We start from the raw sequence: 13,426 nt of genomic DNA, 5'->3' as shown, positions 1-13,426 counted from the left end.
ATGCAAAAGGAGCCAAAACCAAGTACTAAATGCAGATTCTTCACATAACATTTTCAGAAAACACCAGGAAAACATAATCTACTTACATGGCCCAGATTAGTTTAGTGAGATATTTGAAAAAATATGTATTTTGAGTATATTTTATTCAAATTTTGTGCTTTATCCATAGGACCTGTTTTGTCCCTGTTCTCAAGAATCACTCACAGGCAATCAACTCAAGACAATACACAGAAATCAAAGTTTCGTCTGCAGAACAGTGGATTATGGTAAACGTGACCGGGGAAGCATACAGTAGGCAATGTGAATACCATTGATCAGCTGCAGCAGTTGAAACTGCAGATATTAAACTCAACATTTCTACACTTGCTTCAAATACTTTCCTCCTGTTGCTGTTACTTTACCACCTAAATGCTTGTTTGATTATGGAGATATTGAGATCAAGAAGCAATTGCTTGTGTGAGTTTCTTATTAAAATAACTTATTATTACAATAATATGGACAATATGATAGTAAAGTCTGCAGAAATCCTATTTACCTTGAACATTCCTTAAAATTGTCAAGGAAGTGTGTCTGTTATTGAATAACATCCTGGTCATCAACAAGCTCATATTTATTTTTGACAAAATATACAGCTGCAAGCCTAATTTTATGAAATTTGAATTAAATTAATAAAAATATGTTGTGCAGACATTAACTATTAAAAAAAATAAAAGATTGCAATTAAGATGAAAACTAGTGAAACATCTGATCAAACATTTTCATCCTTGCAGAAAGCAGGACCGAATTGCTTCATCATAGAATCGTTTATCTTATCTGTTGCTCTTTCTTATTCAATGCACCTCTGTTGACAGAAATCAAGAGCAATGAAACCTTGATAAAGTAAGCAAATTATTAGTGTTATATTACAGTCTTGACTCAAGCAGGTGGTGATGATGACAACATTTGTTGTGATGAGAGTGTTTTATCTTCTGCAGCTTAATGTCACACAAGATGATAACAGATCACAACCAGATTCTAGAAGTGTCTTTCTTGGTAATTTGTGGGACAAATTAATTCCACTCATATCTAGATATACAGAAATACGTGAATCAAATCTTCTCATTGCAGTTGTTTCATATATGAGCAGATTCAAATACATTGCTGTGACGTCAACTTGAACTAATAGTGCAGTCAAATTCACTTCGTAATGCCAACCAGTCAAAGGCCATCTCACACACACACACACACACACACACACACACACACACACACACACACACACACATATGTATACTGTATATCTTAAGGAAGTTTGACAAATTATAATGGGTCAAAGTCACTGACTTGATAGTGACCCCTTTTCTGATGCAAGCATGTAACTAACTTTAATTATAAAATTATTACAGTTACAATTATAATTACTTAATTCTCTCTGCAAATTTTCTGTACTAGGAACATATCTATGTGTTTGGAACAAACAGATTCCCGTAAGAACAGCGTAAGTAAAATGAGTTCACTCTGAATCTTACTTTTATTGATTACTGCAGGTTCGCAGTGATTGAGCCCCTGAATGGAAATCTTCATTAAAGCACACATTTGCAAATGTAACCAAAAGTGAATCCAGGAAGCACTCCTGCACAGATGTTGTTCTAAAGACAATATTATGTTTGCATTTAATAACCGTTTGCATACAAATTATTATCACACCAAACTAATTAATTTCAAGGATTAAAAACTTTCATCATGAGTTATAATAAGTGCTATCAGGACATAGTATAAATCTCTGTGCTTATGTAACTTACGCAATGCAAACATTTATTTTGGTATAATGCACTTCATCTGTATTTTTGTGAGTGGGATGCATTGCACATTGTTAGTAGGTTTTGAAATCTTGCTTGATTTGATTGGTACTAATTCTTATTTGTTCTGCCAGTCAAATAACTGCAGCTTTGACAGGTTTTAAACCTGCTCCAATAGTTTATTACACTCTTTTACAGCTCTCTGATTATATGTTTTTATGACCTCTCTTAATGCTTATCAACCCCTAATATATGTAACACTTCATGTTAAATGCAGCAGCCATTTCTCTTGTGTTTGTCTGTTAGGCATTTATTCCCAACACGACCCTGTATTCTAAAACGGATAACATCAAACTCCTGAGGAGATTTAGTCGGACATAAAGGTGAAAAGTGCTGTGACTCCAATCCAACCATGCTGAATCCACGTTTGCTGAGAGTGAGGAGCGCTCTCATCCGACAATGCATGGCAGAGTTTTTGGGAACGTTCATCTTGCTCGTAAGTTACACTAAACTTTTAATTCATCCTTGAAATATGTCTGAAAAACAATGAGAGCATGCTCATCTGGTTTTCAACCAAAACTGTGCAAATTATGAGTAAAGCAAATAATTTTCCTGCAGTTTTGCAAAGCTAATTTATGAAACATTTGATTGTTTGATTTGTTGATTTTTCCTTGAAAGATTTAAAAAAAATCTTTCAAGCTAAGATAAAAAAAAAAATCTTAAATTGTTTTGCAGATGATTTGAGAAAATACATTTAAAGAGTAGACACAAGAAATTTCTAAAAGACTACATTAAAATTTTTAATTCTTAGTTTAGGTATCAGCAGACAACCTTTTCCAGAAGATCTCAGGGGCCTGTAAAAGAAAATCTGAAAAACATAAGTTGGACTAAGATCATTACAAGTTTTAAATACAGTGGAGGCAATTTAATTTATTTTAAATGCAAAGGAAGCTCAAACAAAGACCTTAAAATGTCATAAAAAGACTTTGGTGTGTATTTGCATCAATTGTGAGATTTTGCAAAAGTATATTTTGGGCAGTAGTGCATTGTTTCTTTTAATTGGTAGTTCAAATACCACATAAAATGTAGTTTCTGCCATCACATCCTGATGCTCTTGGGCCTCCATATTCATATGAGTGAATGAATGTTTGAGCATTTAGATTGTGACTGGGTTAAACTGGTTCTTATGTAAAAACACTGAGTTTTTTTTTTACTATGAAAGCTCCATAAGCATACAGCATTCACCAGATTTAGACATATGAAAGGCTTTAAATATTTAGATAAATATTCTACAGTTTGTTGTTTAGAATACAGATTTTTAGGTTTATTTTTATGTTAGGTTTTAAAGGGATTTTAAAAACTATGTTTAGGACTGTTGTTCTGTCAGATCCAACCTTGGCGATTTTATCTCCAACCTGTAATCGCTGAATTTATAGTGTTTTTTATCTTGTCTTTGATATCCTTCACTTGGTTGCCAAAAGTATTAGATCAATAACTATGACAGGAACAACAAAGACATCAATATTTTTAGTAGACCACTCTTTGGAGCTATATCAGCTGTATTTATAGAAAGACTTTCCATTAAGTTTACAAGCATTTTTTGTTGTTGTTTTTTCTTCCAGAAAAGGGGCAGATACTAATGTTGGACATAAGAAATATCTATTATTAACACCATTTTGGTATTGAACATTTTTAACTGGACTTACTTTTTTAAAATCATTTTATACCAGTAGATGAGTAAATGGCTGCTATGTAGGAATGTTGCAGCAAAATATACATCTACTTATGTCTGCCTTCAAATTCTTCCCAGTGAATGACGTGTTTCTTTTCATTTAAACCTGAGATGTCTCTGTTGGTGTTTATGTTTGTGTGTCATGAAGCTCTTTGGCTTATCAGCAGCAGCGCAGGTAAAAACCAGCAGAGAGACTAAAGGCCAAACTCTGTCGATCCACCTGTCTTGGGCCGTGGGAGTCATGTCAGCCACGTATCTCACCAAGGGGATCTCAGGTAAAAATTGAAGGCAAGCTACAATATTCTCAGACATGTTCTCTCATGTTGTTAATGCATTACAGGGAATGAAAGTGAGGATTAATTGCTGATAAGGGGAAGCCGCTGTTCAAAATGCATCAGTGACATTTGAAGTTTGGTTTTGCGTTATAAGTATCTGTCTTTATTTGTCCCCAGGTGCCCACCTGAACCCCGCGGTGTCTCTGTGTTTCTGTATTTTGGGGAAGCTGCGGTGGGGACAGCTGTTGCCCTATTGTGTGTCACAGATCTTTGGAGCGTATGTGGGAGCAGCACTGGTCTATGCGCTCTACTACGGTTTGTCTTTCTACTATTAATGTATTAAATTAATGTACTGTATGTGTTCCTGCAGTACCTGTCCGATATATTGACAGCTTTTTATTTTAAGCACAGAATGAATAACAATAAAGCCAAACCAATCAGTTCTGTAAAAATAGAACAATGCAGAAAAATGCAGAACATTTGATCAATTGAAAATAATCTACTAAATAAATGATATAAATAAGTGAGATAATTTCTCACCACAAAAAAACTTAATAGTGGATTACAAGTAAAGAAGTAAAAAATTGGCACAATTTACAAATACTATTAGCAATATTGTAGAGTGAAAATATATTTCAGTAAATGAATAAAATAATGCAAATCAGATCATAATAGCCTCTGTGTTATGTGAAAACACTTTAAAAAACAAAGGTGACCCACACATTATCTGATCGGCCACATTTTTTTGTCCTAATTTTGGTTCCATGGTAAAATATTAAAATTGTTTTATTCCTTGACACTGCTTAGACAGATCAATAAAAATGACAACACTGTATTTTTACAATGCATGGGTAATATTATTTAAAATGTTAAGAGCAGCAAAAACGATAATATGTTGTTTTCTAAGCAGAGGAAACAATTTTGAAATCGGTTTAAAATATGCCGACCCCAAACTTCACCTCTTTACAGAAAAGGAAGAAAAAAGCAAACTGCTAAATTTGGGGAGTCTTGTCATGTTTTAGGTTTTCGTAAAAACTGTGGAATTTTACTAAAGCAAGGATTCAGTTTTTCTGGACCAGCCACTTTTTTGATCACAATTTTTTTTCTGTGCTGTGAACGTCTGCAGCAGACTGGAGCAAGTCTGAAGAGATGAGGTTTAAATAATCTGATAGTTACCGGAGCTTCAGGATTTAAAACAGGATTCGAATAAAACACCTGCAGAGATTAAAAGTTTAAGATAATCAAGGATGTTAATACTGAGACATTCACCGCGGAGTTGTGATAATATTCAGAAAAGTAAGACATAAACCTAATCATTTTGACTCTTGTTAGACCTGTTCTTTTCTTTTTCTGCAGATGCTATAATGGAGTTTAGTGGAGGCGTGTTGACTGTCTATGGCCCAAACGAAACAGCATCTATTTTTGCCACTTATCCATCTGAGTACCTCCCATTAGGAGGGGGCTTTCTGGACCAAGTCAGTGTTTATCAAGATGAAAACTGTGCTTTAGTAGATAACCTTTGACTGACACTTTCACTGATTCTAAAACCTTAATTTGATCAGGTAGTGGGGACTGGAATGCTGCTCTTATGCATCCTGAGTTTGACCGAGAAGAGGAACACCCCTGCTCCTCCTGATCTGATTGCTCCCATAGTTGCAGCCATCGTGCTCGGCATCGTCATGTCCATGTCGGCTAACTGTGGCGCTGCTTTAAATCCCGCTCGAGACCTGGGGCCACGCCTCCTCACGCTGACTGCAGGCTGGGGAACCGAAGTCTTTACGTAAGAACATGGTCCTGCGTTGCTCATTCACCTCAACTTCAGCAGTCAGACAGCTGAAAAATGAATATCTATCACATTTCTGGGAAATCTTTGCTCTGCAGTGGGGATCTGTCTCTGTTTCACACAACACATGATAAGAATCTGTTGTTTGTTCCACAACACAAGCTCTGAATAGGATTTTAAGAGCCTTGCTCCACCAATACTTGACACACCAGATATTATCTGCTCAGGCAGCGTGCGTCGACTCTTCAGATTCAGGGCAAAACTCCAAAAAGCTTTTCGGTGCAGCTTTTCACTGCTGACTCATTATTTACAACACTTGCAAAGAGAAGCGGCTGCTGTTGTCATTTTATTTGTAGTTCAGTTGAACACATTATAATCAAAAAGTGATTATTGCCTGGACTGGAAAGGGCATGTAGGAAGATGCCAACTGCAATGAGAGCCCACACATCCATTTCATATGGATGTTGTTGAAGTAATTTTAAAGGTTAAAGTAATTTTAAAGGTAAAAAAAAGAAAAAAGAAATCAGAGTGCAGATTTAATTTTTCAAACCATGTCTCAACAGTCTTCTTATATCAGGAAGGTCCATTTTAATTTGACTGATTTGCTTTGAAAATCTTTAGAAAGGCTGACTGATTTTTTTAGATTCCAGACAGCAATATTCAGTCTTTACCCTTTCAGTGAAATGTTTGTCTCATCGACATTTAGATTCATCTCAGTTTGCAACACTGACAATGTCTTGCCATCTGGCAAACATTTAAATCTTGAACATTTTTGTAATTTTATTTCTCCTCAGGTGTTACAACTACTGGTTCTGGGTACCAATTGTGGCTCCAATTATTGGGGCTCTTACAGGCACTTCTTTGTATTTGATCTTCATCGAATGCCAGCTGCCTGATGAACCACAGGAAAGTCACCCTCAAATCTGTTCCATCAGTGGGAGCATCAAGCCGTCTGTCGCTATGCAGAAAAAAGGAGAGGAACTAAAGACAACATATTTTTAATTCCTGAATGTTAGTAAGAGACCTTTAAGCCTTCATGCCAATGCAAATAACTACTAATTGTTAATTCTAGTTGGTTGGTGAAATTTTATAAAGATAAAGAATTTTGCTCTGCAGGTAAAACACAATCATCTCCTGAGTTTTGTCAATGAACTGTGTAAATCCTATTTAAAAACTACCATAAATTTGCTGCGGTAACATAACAGATTAACTCTGTACTTCTCCACAATTGAAAGTTGCAGTTCAATATGCATCAGTTGCATCAAAAATTCATCTTAATATGAACAAATAATAGTGAATTACTTTAATATGTTGATCAAAAGCTGCTGTCTTTTACAAGAAAACTGTAAAATACACTTCAGCATAAAGCAGAGTAATCCAGAGCTGAAGCAAAAACAGTTCTGATTCGTTCTTACTGAATTGTAAGAACTATTCAGTAACTTGTTCTTACTGAACAAGTTACTGAATTATTAGAAATACTGTCCAACAAAACAAAACCTGTTGAGAAAATCAGACTTGAAAGAGACAGAACTGATAGAAAGAGGAAACTAGGCGACATTAGTGGAGAGGAGTCTGATTGCAATTTGTAAAGTTCTACACAACAGAACTTGTTTTATCCTACATTTGGGTTTTGGCTGTAAATGGAGCTGGAGCAAGAGGCCACTGAAGAAAACAGAAACCAGGAAAACTAAACTGCATTTAAACCATAGCACAAAACCAAAACTCAGACCAACATGAGAACCGACAAGTCAGGAGAAGCACAGGAAATTTGTCTAGTGGTGATTATTGGTACTGAGACTCTTCAGTGCTGAATGCTTCAGTGATTTTAACTCTATGGGACTACCACAAGGCTCAATGTTTGAAACTGCTGCCACTTGGTGGTATTTACTTGTAATCTTTTTATTACTATTATTTTAAAAGAAACAAGATCAATGTCATGTTTCAACTCAATGCCATCAACAGCACCCTACGTTTATTTCCCCTGGCTAATCTTATGTGGCACAACCAATGTTGCAAATGGTGATGTGGGATTGCACTGTTCCTTTAAACTCATATTTCCTGTTAAATTTTCTTCAACTACATATTCCTCAGTAAAATATCAGTGGTAGCAGTTGAGTTAGACGTAAAAAGCTGAAAGTTTCTGCAAAGTCAACAACTGCAGATCTCCAAGCCTTATGTTGGCCTTCACACAGAGCTCTGCATAGAGAGTGGGCTTATTGGAGGCTATCTGCAGGCTGCAATCTGAGAAAAAGATCATGTCCACAATTCGACCCTTAGATTCTTCTTGCCTCAAGCAAAAATATATAGTGGGCTTGGTTGAAATAATATCTTGTTGATTCACACAAGCCTGTCTCAGAGTCTTCCCTGGAAGATGACATATAAGCTGACAAATTCACATTTTTTTAATGAATAACAAGACATTTGAATTAATATCATGCTGCCAGTTGCTCCCCTCTTCTTCCAACATGTCAGAGCACCAGTTATGTAAGTTTCTTTTTATTCCCTGGTTAAGCTCAGAGTGATTATTATATTGTGTTCTTTGTGTGTGCTGAAAGTGAGGACTTGGTTCCCTCTTGTGTGAAGTAGGTGCACCGCGTTTGTGGCTACATTTTTCCTCAGTTCTGAATATGAGTATGCGAATATGCAGCTGCAAGCAAATCTTAAAGGTTAATCCCAAAGGATTTTCAAAATGGCACTGCAACATTTCCCAGATGTTCATACTGTATGTTAGAATGTCTAAAATAAAGAGACTAAACTAGAACTCGTCTTCTTCAAGCATTTTTTATACAACTTTTTCTACAGGACATTTAGAGGTTTACATTGCTGCATTTTTTCAAAGAATGATAGCTGTGGTTAAATAAATATATAAAAAGAATATTCTTCACAGTTTAAATGCTTACATTGTCACTTCAAGTTTGAAAATTGATTTCATTTAGGTGTTTTGTTGGAAATTATGATTTTCACAATAGCAGAGACAATGCTGACAATAAAGAACGGTGTAACATTTAACATGCACTTAAACGCATGTTAAATGTTACATGCATCTAACATTTAACATTTAACATGTTGTAAATGTTACATGTTACATGTGTAAGAGACAGTTGTGTAAGATTTTTTTTTTTAAATCTTTTAAGAAGTTGTGTTGATTGATGTTTCAGTTAATCTAATTTATGGACTGTATGAAATGCAGATTATATTAACATAAAAGAAGTCAGATCATGGTCAATATATAGTAGAAACTTCACCTGTAATTTGACATAAATCCTATGTAATTTAGCTGAAAACCATCAGTTGACAATTGTGCAGAAAAGCCCAGCAAGCAGTTTTGCTTGGTATTACCTTGTTGCTTTACAAGCATATTTTGTGTATTTTCCTTTTCTTCACTTGCACAAAAATACCAATATTTCAGAAGCATGTAATCAGCTGCTCTTCAGGTGTTTTACACCATGAGAGTTGAAAGATAAGAACAAACTGTTCAGATTAGCGACTCCATACAGAACGGTCTGATCGTCTGCTGCGTCGTACTGCTTATGTATTCTCATTGAAAGGATTCTATAGGAGCTGTCCTGTGAGCGATAACACAGTTTTAAAACCCAGCAGAGTTACAGGAGTCCAGAGTTCAGCTGGAGACTGATGTGGTTATTGTTAGAATAATTATGTTTTGTTATCATTCTTACATTGGTAGTTATAATAGATTTAGTATTCACATCCCTGAGAAAAGCTCTCATACTTGTTAGACTTTGAAGCTGCAGCCACTTGTATCTTCGGGATACTCCTATCTGCCTCCCTCCACATTCCTTTTCTACTATCTACTTTGTAATAAAAGAGAAAGCCCTAACAAAGGATCTTCAGAGCGCTCGGTGAACGGCTGGAAGCAGCGGTTTGCTGGGTTCTCTCCTTTTGCAAAAGCTTTCATAAAATTCACTTGCGTTGTCTGTTTGTTCTTTCATCTAGATTCACAAATACCTATCAGTTATTGTTTCTATCATATTAGTCCCTTACATGAAGTAAATTTATGTAAACTATCATAATGTAAATAATTTTTCTGCTCTAAAATAATCTTGGAAAGCTCTGAATTTAAAGCATTCGTGCATTCATACGTTTTAAAGAAAGCAAAGATGAATTTTAGATATTGTACATCCCTGAGTCAATAAAAGTTACCAAATTAAAATGATTGTTTGTCTGAAGTGCTTATATGCACATGAAAATGGTATAAAAAATACTCCATTTTATATTAAATTTGCAAAGAGAGCATTTAGAGCGTTTGAAGTTTTCTGAAGGACATACAGTAGGTTTCTCTCCTCTGAGCGACAGAAACAATTCGTTTTATTCTCACAAGTTCTATCTCTATAAGAAAAAAAATCTCTGTGTACCATCAAGAAATTTGCTGACAGGTTGCAAAACATGTCTAGGAAAAATCTTTTTTTTTGTTTTGGGAGAGAGTGATACACTCAATCAATCAGAGAAATGCATATTTGTCTTTACATATTTTATTTAGAAAATCAGAGTAAATATCAGCATCTGAGGAAAAGCAAGAGAAAAGAAGGAAGAAGAAGTGAAACTTAACACATACAATTCTCCTTTTATATCTTATGATATATATATATATCTCAAGATGCCTTCCACCCAGCTGTCTCCTACTGGGAGTTTCTCGAAGTTTCTCCCATTTCTGGTTAATTGGTACCTCTGTCCCTAAATCAAACCTGGTTCACAGAAAAAAATATGCTCCATTATCTATTAATGGAGCATATTTTTCATATATTAATGGAGTATAATATATATTTCTACTCTTTCGGTTGGAAAGAGAAGAAAAATCCTCTTCACTGAAAACTCCGTTATCTGTTATCTGTTCCAACACCTGCTCAAAAACCTGAGCTCAGGTTCCATTACACCTGAGCAAGTTCATTCTGGGAAGAATGAACCGATACTGTTATCAGTTATTAGTTCATTCAACATTATCAGTTCATTCCTCCCAGTAAATAAGAGAAAGTTTTGTTTTCAAAGACAAGCACCATGCGGCTTACACAAGTCTGTTCTATTATCTGAAAATTCATGGACTCTGTTCATGTGAGCAACCTCTAACAGAAGCAATATATCACATTATCTATGACAGCGAGTTAATAACTAAGTTACGGCCCTTAGTGTTTATCCAACTCAGTGGGGTGTTAAGGCAAACCAGAAGGGATGAGTGATACAGTCCGCACATCCTCTGACGCTCAGGTGGAGACGACCGATTCAGGACAGTCAAGTCACGATGAAGCTGCGTATGCTGAGGCTGAGGAGTGCCTTGGTCCGAGAATGTATGGCTGAGTTCCTGGGAGTATTTGTTTTGATGGTGGGTGACTCTGGAGATGTATTAATATTTCTTAAATCTTTAAATAACCATTCCTCTGCTTTCATTTGCGTTTATCCTAGAGAATAACTGGTAACTAATTCATAAACTACTTTCAATAATTGCAGCATTTGCTGTAGGTAGGTGTGAATTAATTGCCACACGGCATCAACATGTTGTCATATATTTTATATTAATGTGATATTAACAGCTGTCAGCCATTCACAATGATTGTAGAAACTTATTTGATCTGGCAAAACGATCGTCTTAAAATGGGGAAGAACAGGAAGGAAAAAAAAACAGGACAGATTACAGTCAATATTTCTCCTGTCTTCTCTGCTGAAGACATTCCTAGGTTCATGAAAAAGAATAAACACCTGGCTACTCCTCGCATTTTTTCTCTTTCGGAGCTCTTAAAGGGTAACTTTGTGAATAACTTTTATTTTACTTTTATGTTCTCTACAGAAAAATCTTAGAATTATAGATATTCCAAGATGTTTCCTAAAACAATCTCACTATGCGCTACTTTTACTCTTAGGATTTTTTTGAGAATATGGGCCGTGATTTTTATTTTTATTAAAATTTCTTGGTATTTTAAAGATCATAATGCCATGCACTTTTACAAACCTCTGGGGAAGACATGGAAGCACATCATCACAACTCATCCACTGTATTTAAAACTGTGCAATGTACCAATCTGGAGTATTTGTTGTGAAGGTTTTGGATTATTTTGTTCTCATTTGACTAAAACTCAGTGTTCAAGGTAACACTGAGCTGTAGCAGTAATCTGTTTTCACATATTTATGCTTGATGGTGGTCGGAAACGATATATTAATGCAGCTTTTTAAATAAAGGGTGGCTTAATGTTGAGTAAAAGGCATCTTATCTCAGCAGCAATATTGAAATCACATTTTCTCCTCATATTAATTCCTAACCTGGACTTTGAAACGTAACTTTGCCTCCAACCATTTTCAGCTCTTCTCTCTGTGTACCATACAGATGTTTGGTTGCTCTGCGATAGCGCAGGTAAAAACCAGCCGAGACACCAAAGGCCAGTATCTGTCGATCAACATGTCCTTCTCTGTGGGGGTGATGTCAGCAATGTACCTGACCAAGGGGATCTCAGGTAAAATATATCACAAGCTAACATGTGCCATCACTATTTAAATTGACTGATGTGTAAAGTTATTAAATTATCACTTCTATAACCAGCTGCACAGTGGAAATTCAAGTCCAACATCAGATAAGCAGCAGGAAGAAATGTCTTGCTTTTACTCCTCAAATGTATCACAGGAAATCTTTTTAAAAAGAGTCTTTAAGTCTTTAAGAGCGTTCTTTTGACTGACTTATTTATCTTGTGGCGATAATCTAATCAACCGTCCGATTCTCATAACCCTCAGGAGCCCATCTAAACCCCGCGGTGACTCTAAGTTTCTGTGTCTTGAGGAAGGTGAAGTGGGGAAGGCTGGTACCGTACTGCCTCTCCCAAGTCCTGGGGGCATATGTGGCATCAGCGCTGGTCTACTTGGTTTACTACGGTTGGTCTTTCTATAATCACTGGAATGTCTTTATTCACACTTGAACTGATTCATTACAAGCAGTATGAATGCCAACAAACCAGTACTGAACCAACATAATCCTTCAAGAAAATTCTCTAAATTCAGTCTTTGTTCAATGATAGATTCGTGAAGTGATGATTGAAATAGGGACACAGAAACTGTCATGAAAATCTACTTTGTGGAGTAACTTGAGACATATTCTGAAATGTCAGAATTGGTTTGTTTGCATTCAAGTCAGAAAATATTTTTTGTTGAGACAATGTTTGCAGTTAATTTTTTCCCCCAGATATAAAAAAATGTTTCTGTTACAGATGCTATCATGGAGTTTAGTGGAGGCGTGTTGACTGTGTATGGCCCAAATGAAACAGCATCTATATTTGCAACGTATCCATCCCAGTACCTCACGTTAGGGGGGAGTTTCCTTGATCAAGTACGAGTTTATCAGAATCAAACCATTGCTTTGTCAATTTCTCACCAACCAACAGCAAAATGTTTAATGTTCCTGTTCAGGTAGTGGGGACTTGTATGCTGATGTTATGCATCATGTCTTTGGAGGAAAAGAGAAACACCCCCGCTCCTTCGGATCTGATTCCTCCAATAGTTGCAACAATTGTCCTCGGGATCTCCATGTCCATGTCGGCGAACTGCGGAGCTGCAATAAATCCCGCTCGTGACCTGGGGCCACGGCTTTTCACTCTGACTGCAGGCTGGGGAACTGAAGTCTTTACGTAAGAACTTTATCTTGTTTTGCTTATGTAATTTCACACAAAAGCACAAATTTATACATTTGAAATAAATAGATATTATTTTCTGTTTCTCAGAAAATTGTGTCTTCTTTCTATAAGATGCATGCCAACTTTTCAGAGAACAGACAATCAAATTTCTGTTTCTTCTAGTCAGAGCTCCTCAAATTAATTTAAGGACCCTGCAAATTTACAAAGCAGCTTTCACAAGTTGTTACGTTTTT

General features: G+C 36.0%; 2 protein-coding genes across 3 annotated transcripts in view; both read left to right on the top strand.

The window, feature by feature from the left end:
* The first annotated feature begins 2,057 nt into the window (after positions 1 to 2,057).
* LOC129371328 (aquaporin-10-like) lies at positions 2,058 to 8,329 on the top strand. Of its 2 annotated transcripts, none has more exons than XM_055047886.1 (6): positions 2,058 to 2,274; positions 3,678 to 3,785; positions 3,963 to 4,100; positions 5,142 to 5,260; positions 5,348 to 5,565; positions 6,363 to 8,329. In XM_055047886.1, the coding sequence occupies exons 1-6, from the start codon at positions 2,238 to 2,240 to the stop codon at positions 6,568 to 6,570; spliced, it is 828 nt and encodes a 275-aa protein (XP_054903861.1). In that variant the 5' UTR covers positions 2,058 to 2,237; the 3' UTR covers positions 6,571 to 8,329. The 2 variants fall into 2 exon arrangements, with proteins under 2 accessions (XP_054903861.1, XP_054903860.1); XM_055047885.1 differs by having other exon boundaries at positions 3,659 to 3,785.
* A 2,414-nt stretch (positions 8,330 to 10,743) lies between these two features.
* LOC129371329 (aquaporin-10-like) overlaps positions 10,744 to 13,426 on the top strand; it is a 4,705-nt gene continuing 2,022 nt past the window's right edge. The window contains exons 1-5 of the mRNA XM_055047887.1: positions 10,744 to 10,903; positions 11,900 to 12,026; positions 12,301 to 12,438; positions 12,771 to 12,889; positions 12,970 to 13,187. Of these exons, the coding sequence (XP_054903862.1) occupies positions 10,823 to 10,903; positions 11,900 to 12,026; positions 12,301 to 12,438; positions 12,771 to 12,889; positions 12,970 to 13,187 (683 nt within the window). The 5' untranslated portion in view covers positions 10,744 to 10,822. The remainder of the gene's footprint in view (positions 10,904 to 11,899; positions 12,027 to 12,300; positions 12,439 to 12,770; positions 12,890 to 12,969; positions 13,188 to 13,426) is intronic.

Source organism: Poeciliopsis prolifica, unplaced genomic scaffold (assembly GCF_027474105.1).
Source record: "Poeciliopsis prolifica strain line A6 unplaced genomic scaffold, Auburn_PproV2 SCAFFOLD026, whole genome shotgun sequence".
Taxonomy (NCBI): domain Eukaryota; kingdom Metazoa; phylum Chordata; class Actinopteri; order Cyprinodontiformes; family Poeciliidae; genus Poeciliopsis; species Poeciliopsis prolifica.
Note: the sequence above shows the minus strand (reverse complement) of the source record. Positions and strands in the feature narration are given on the sequence as shown.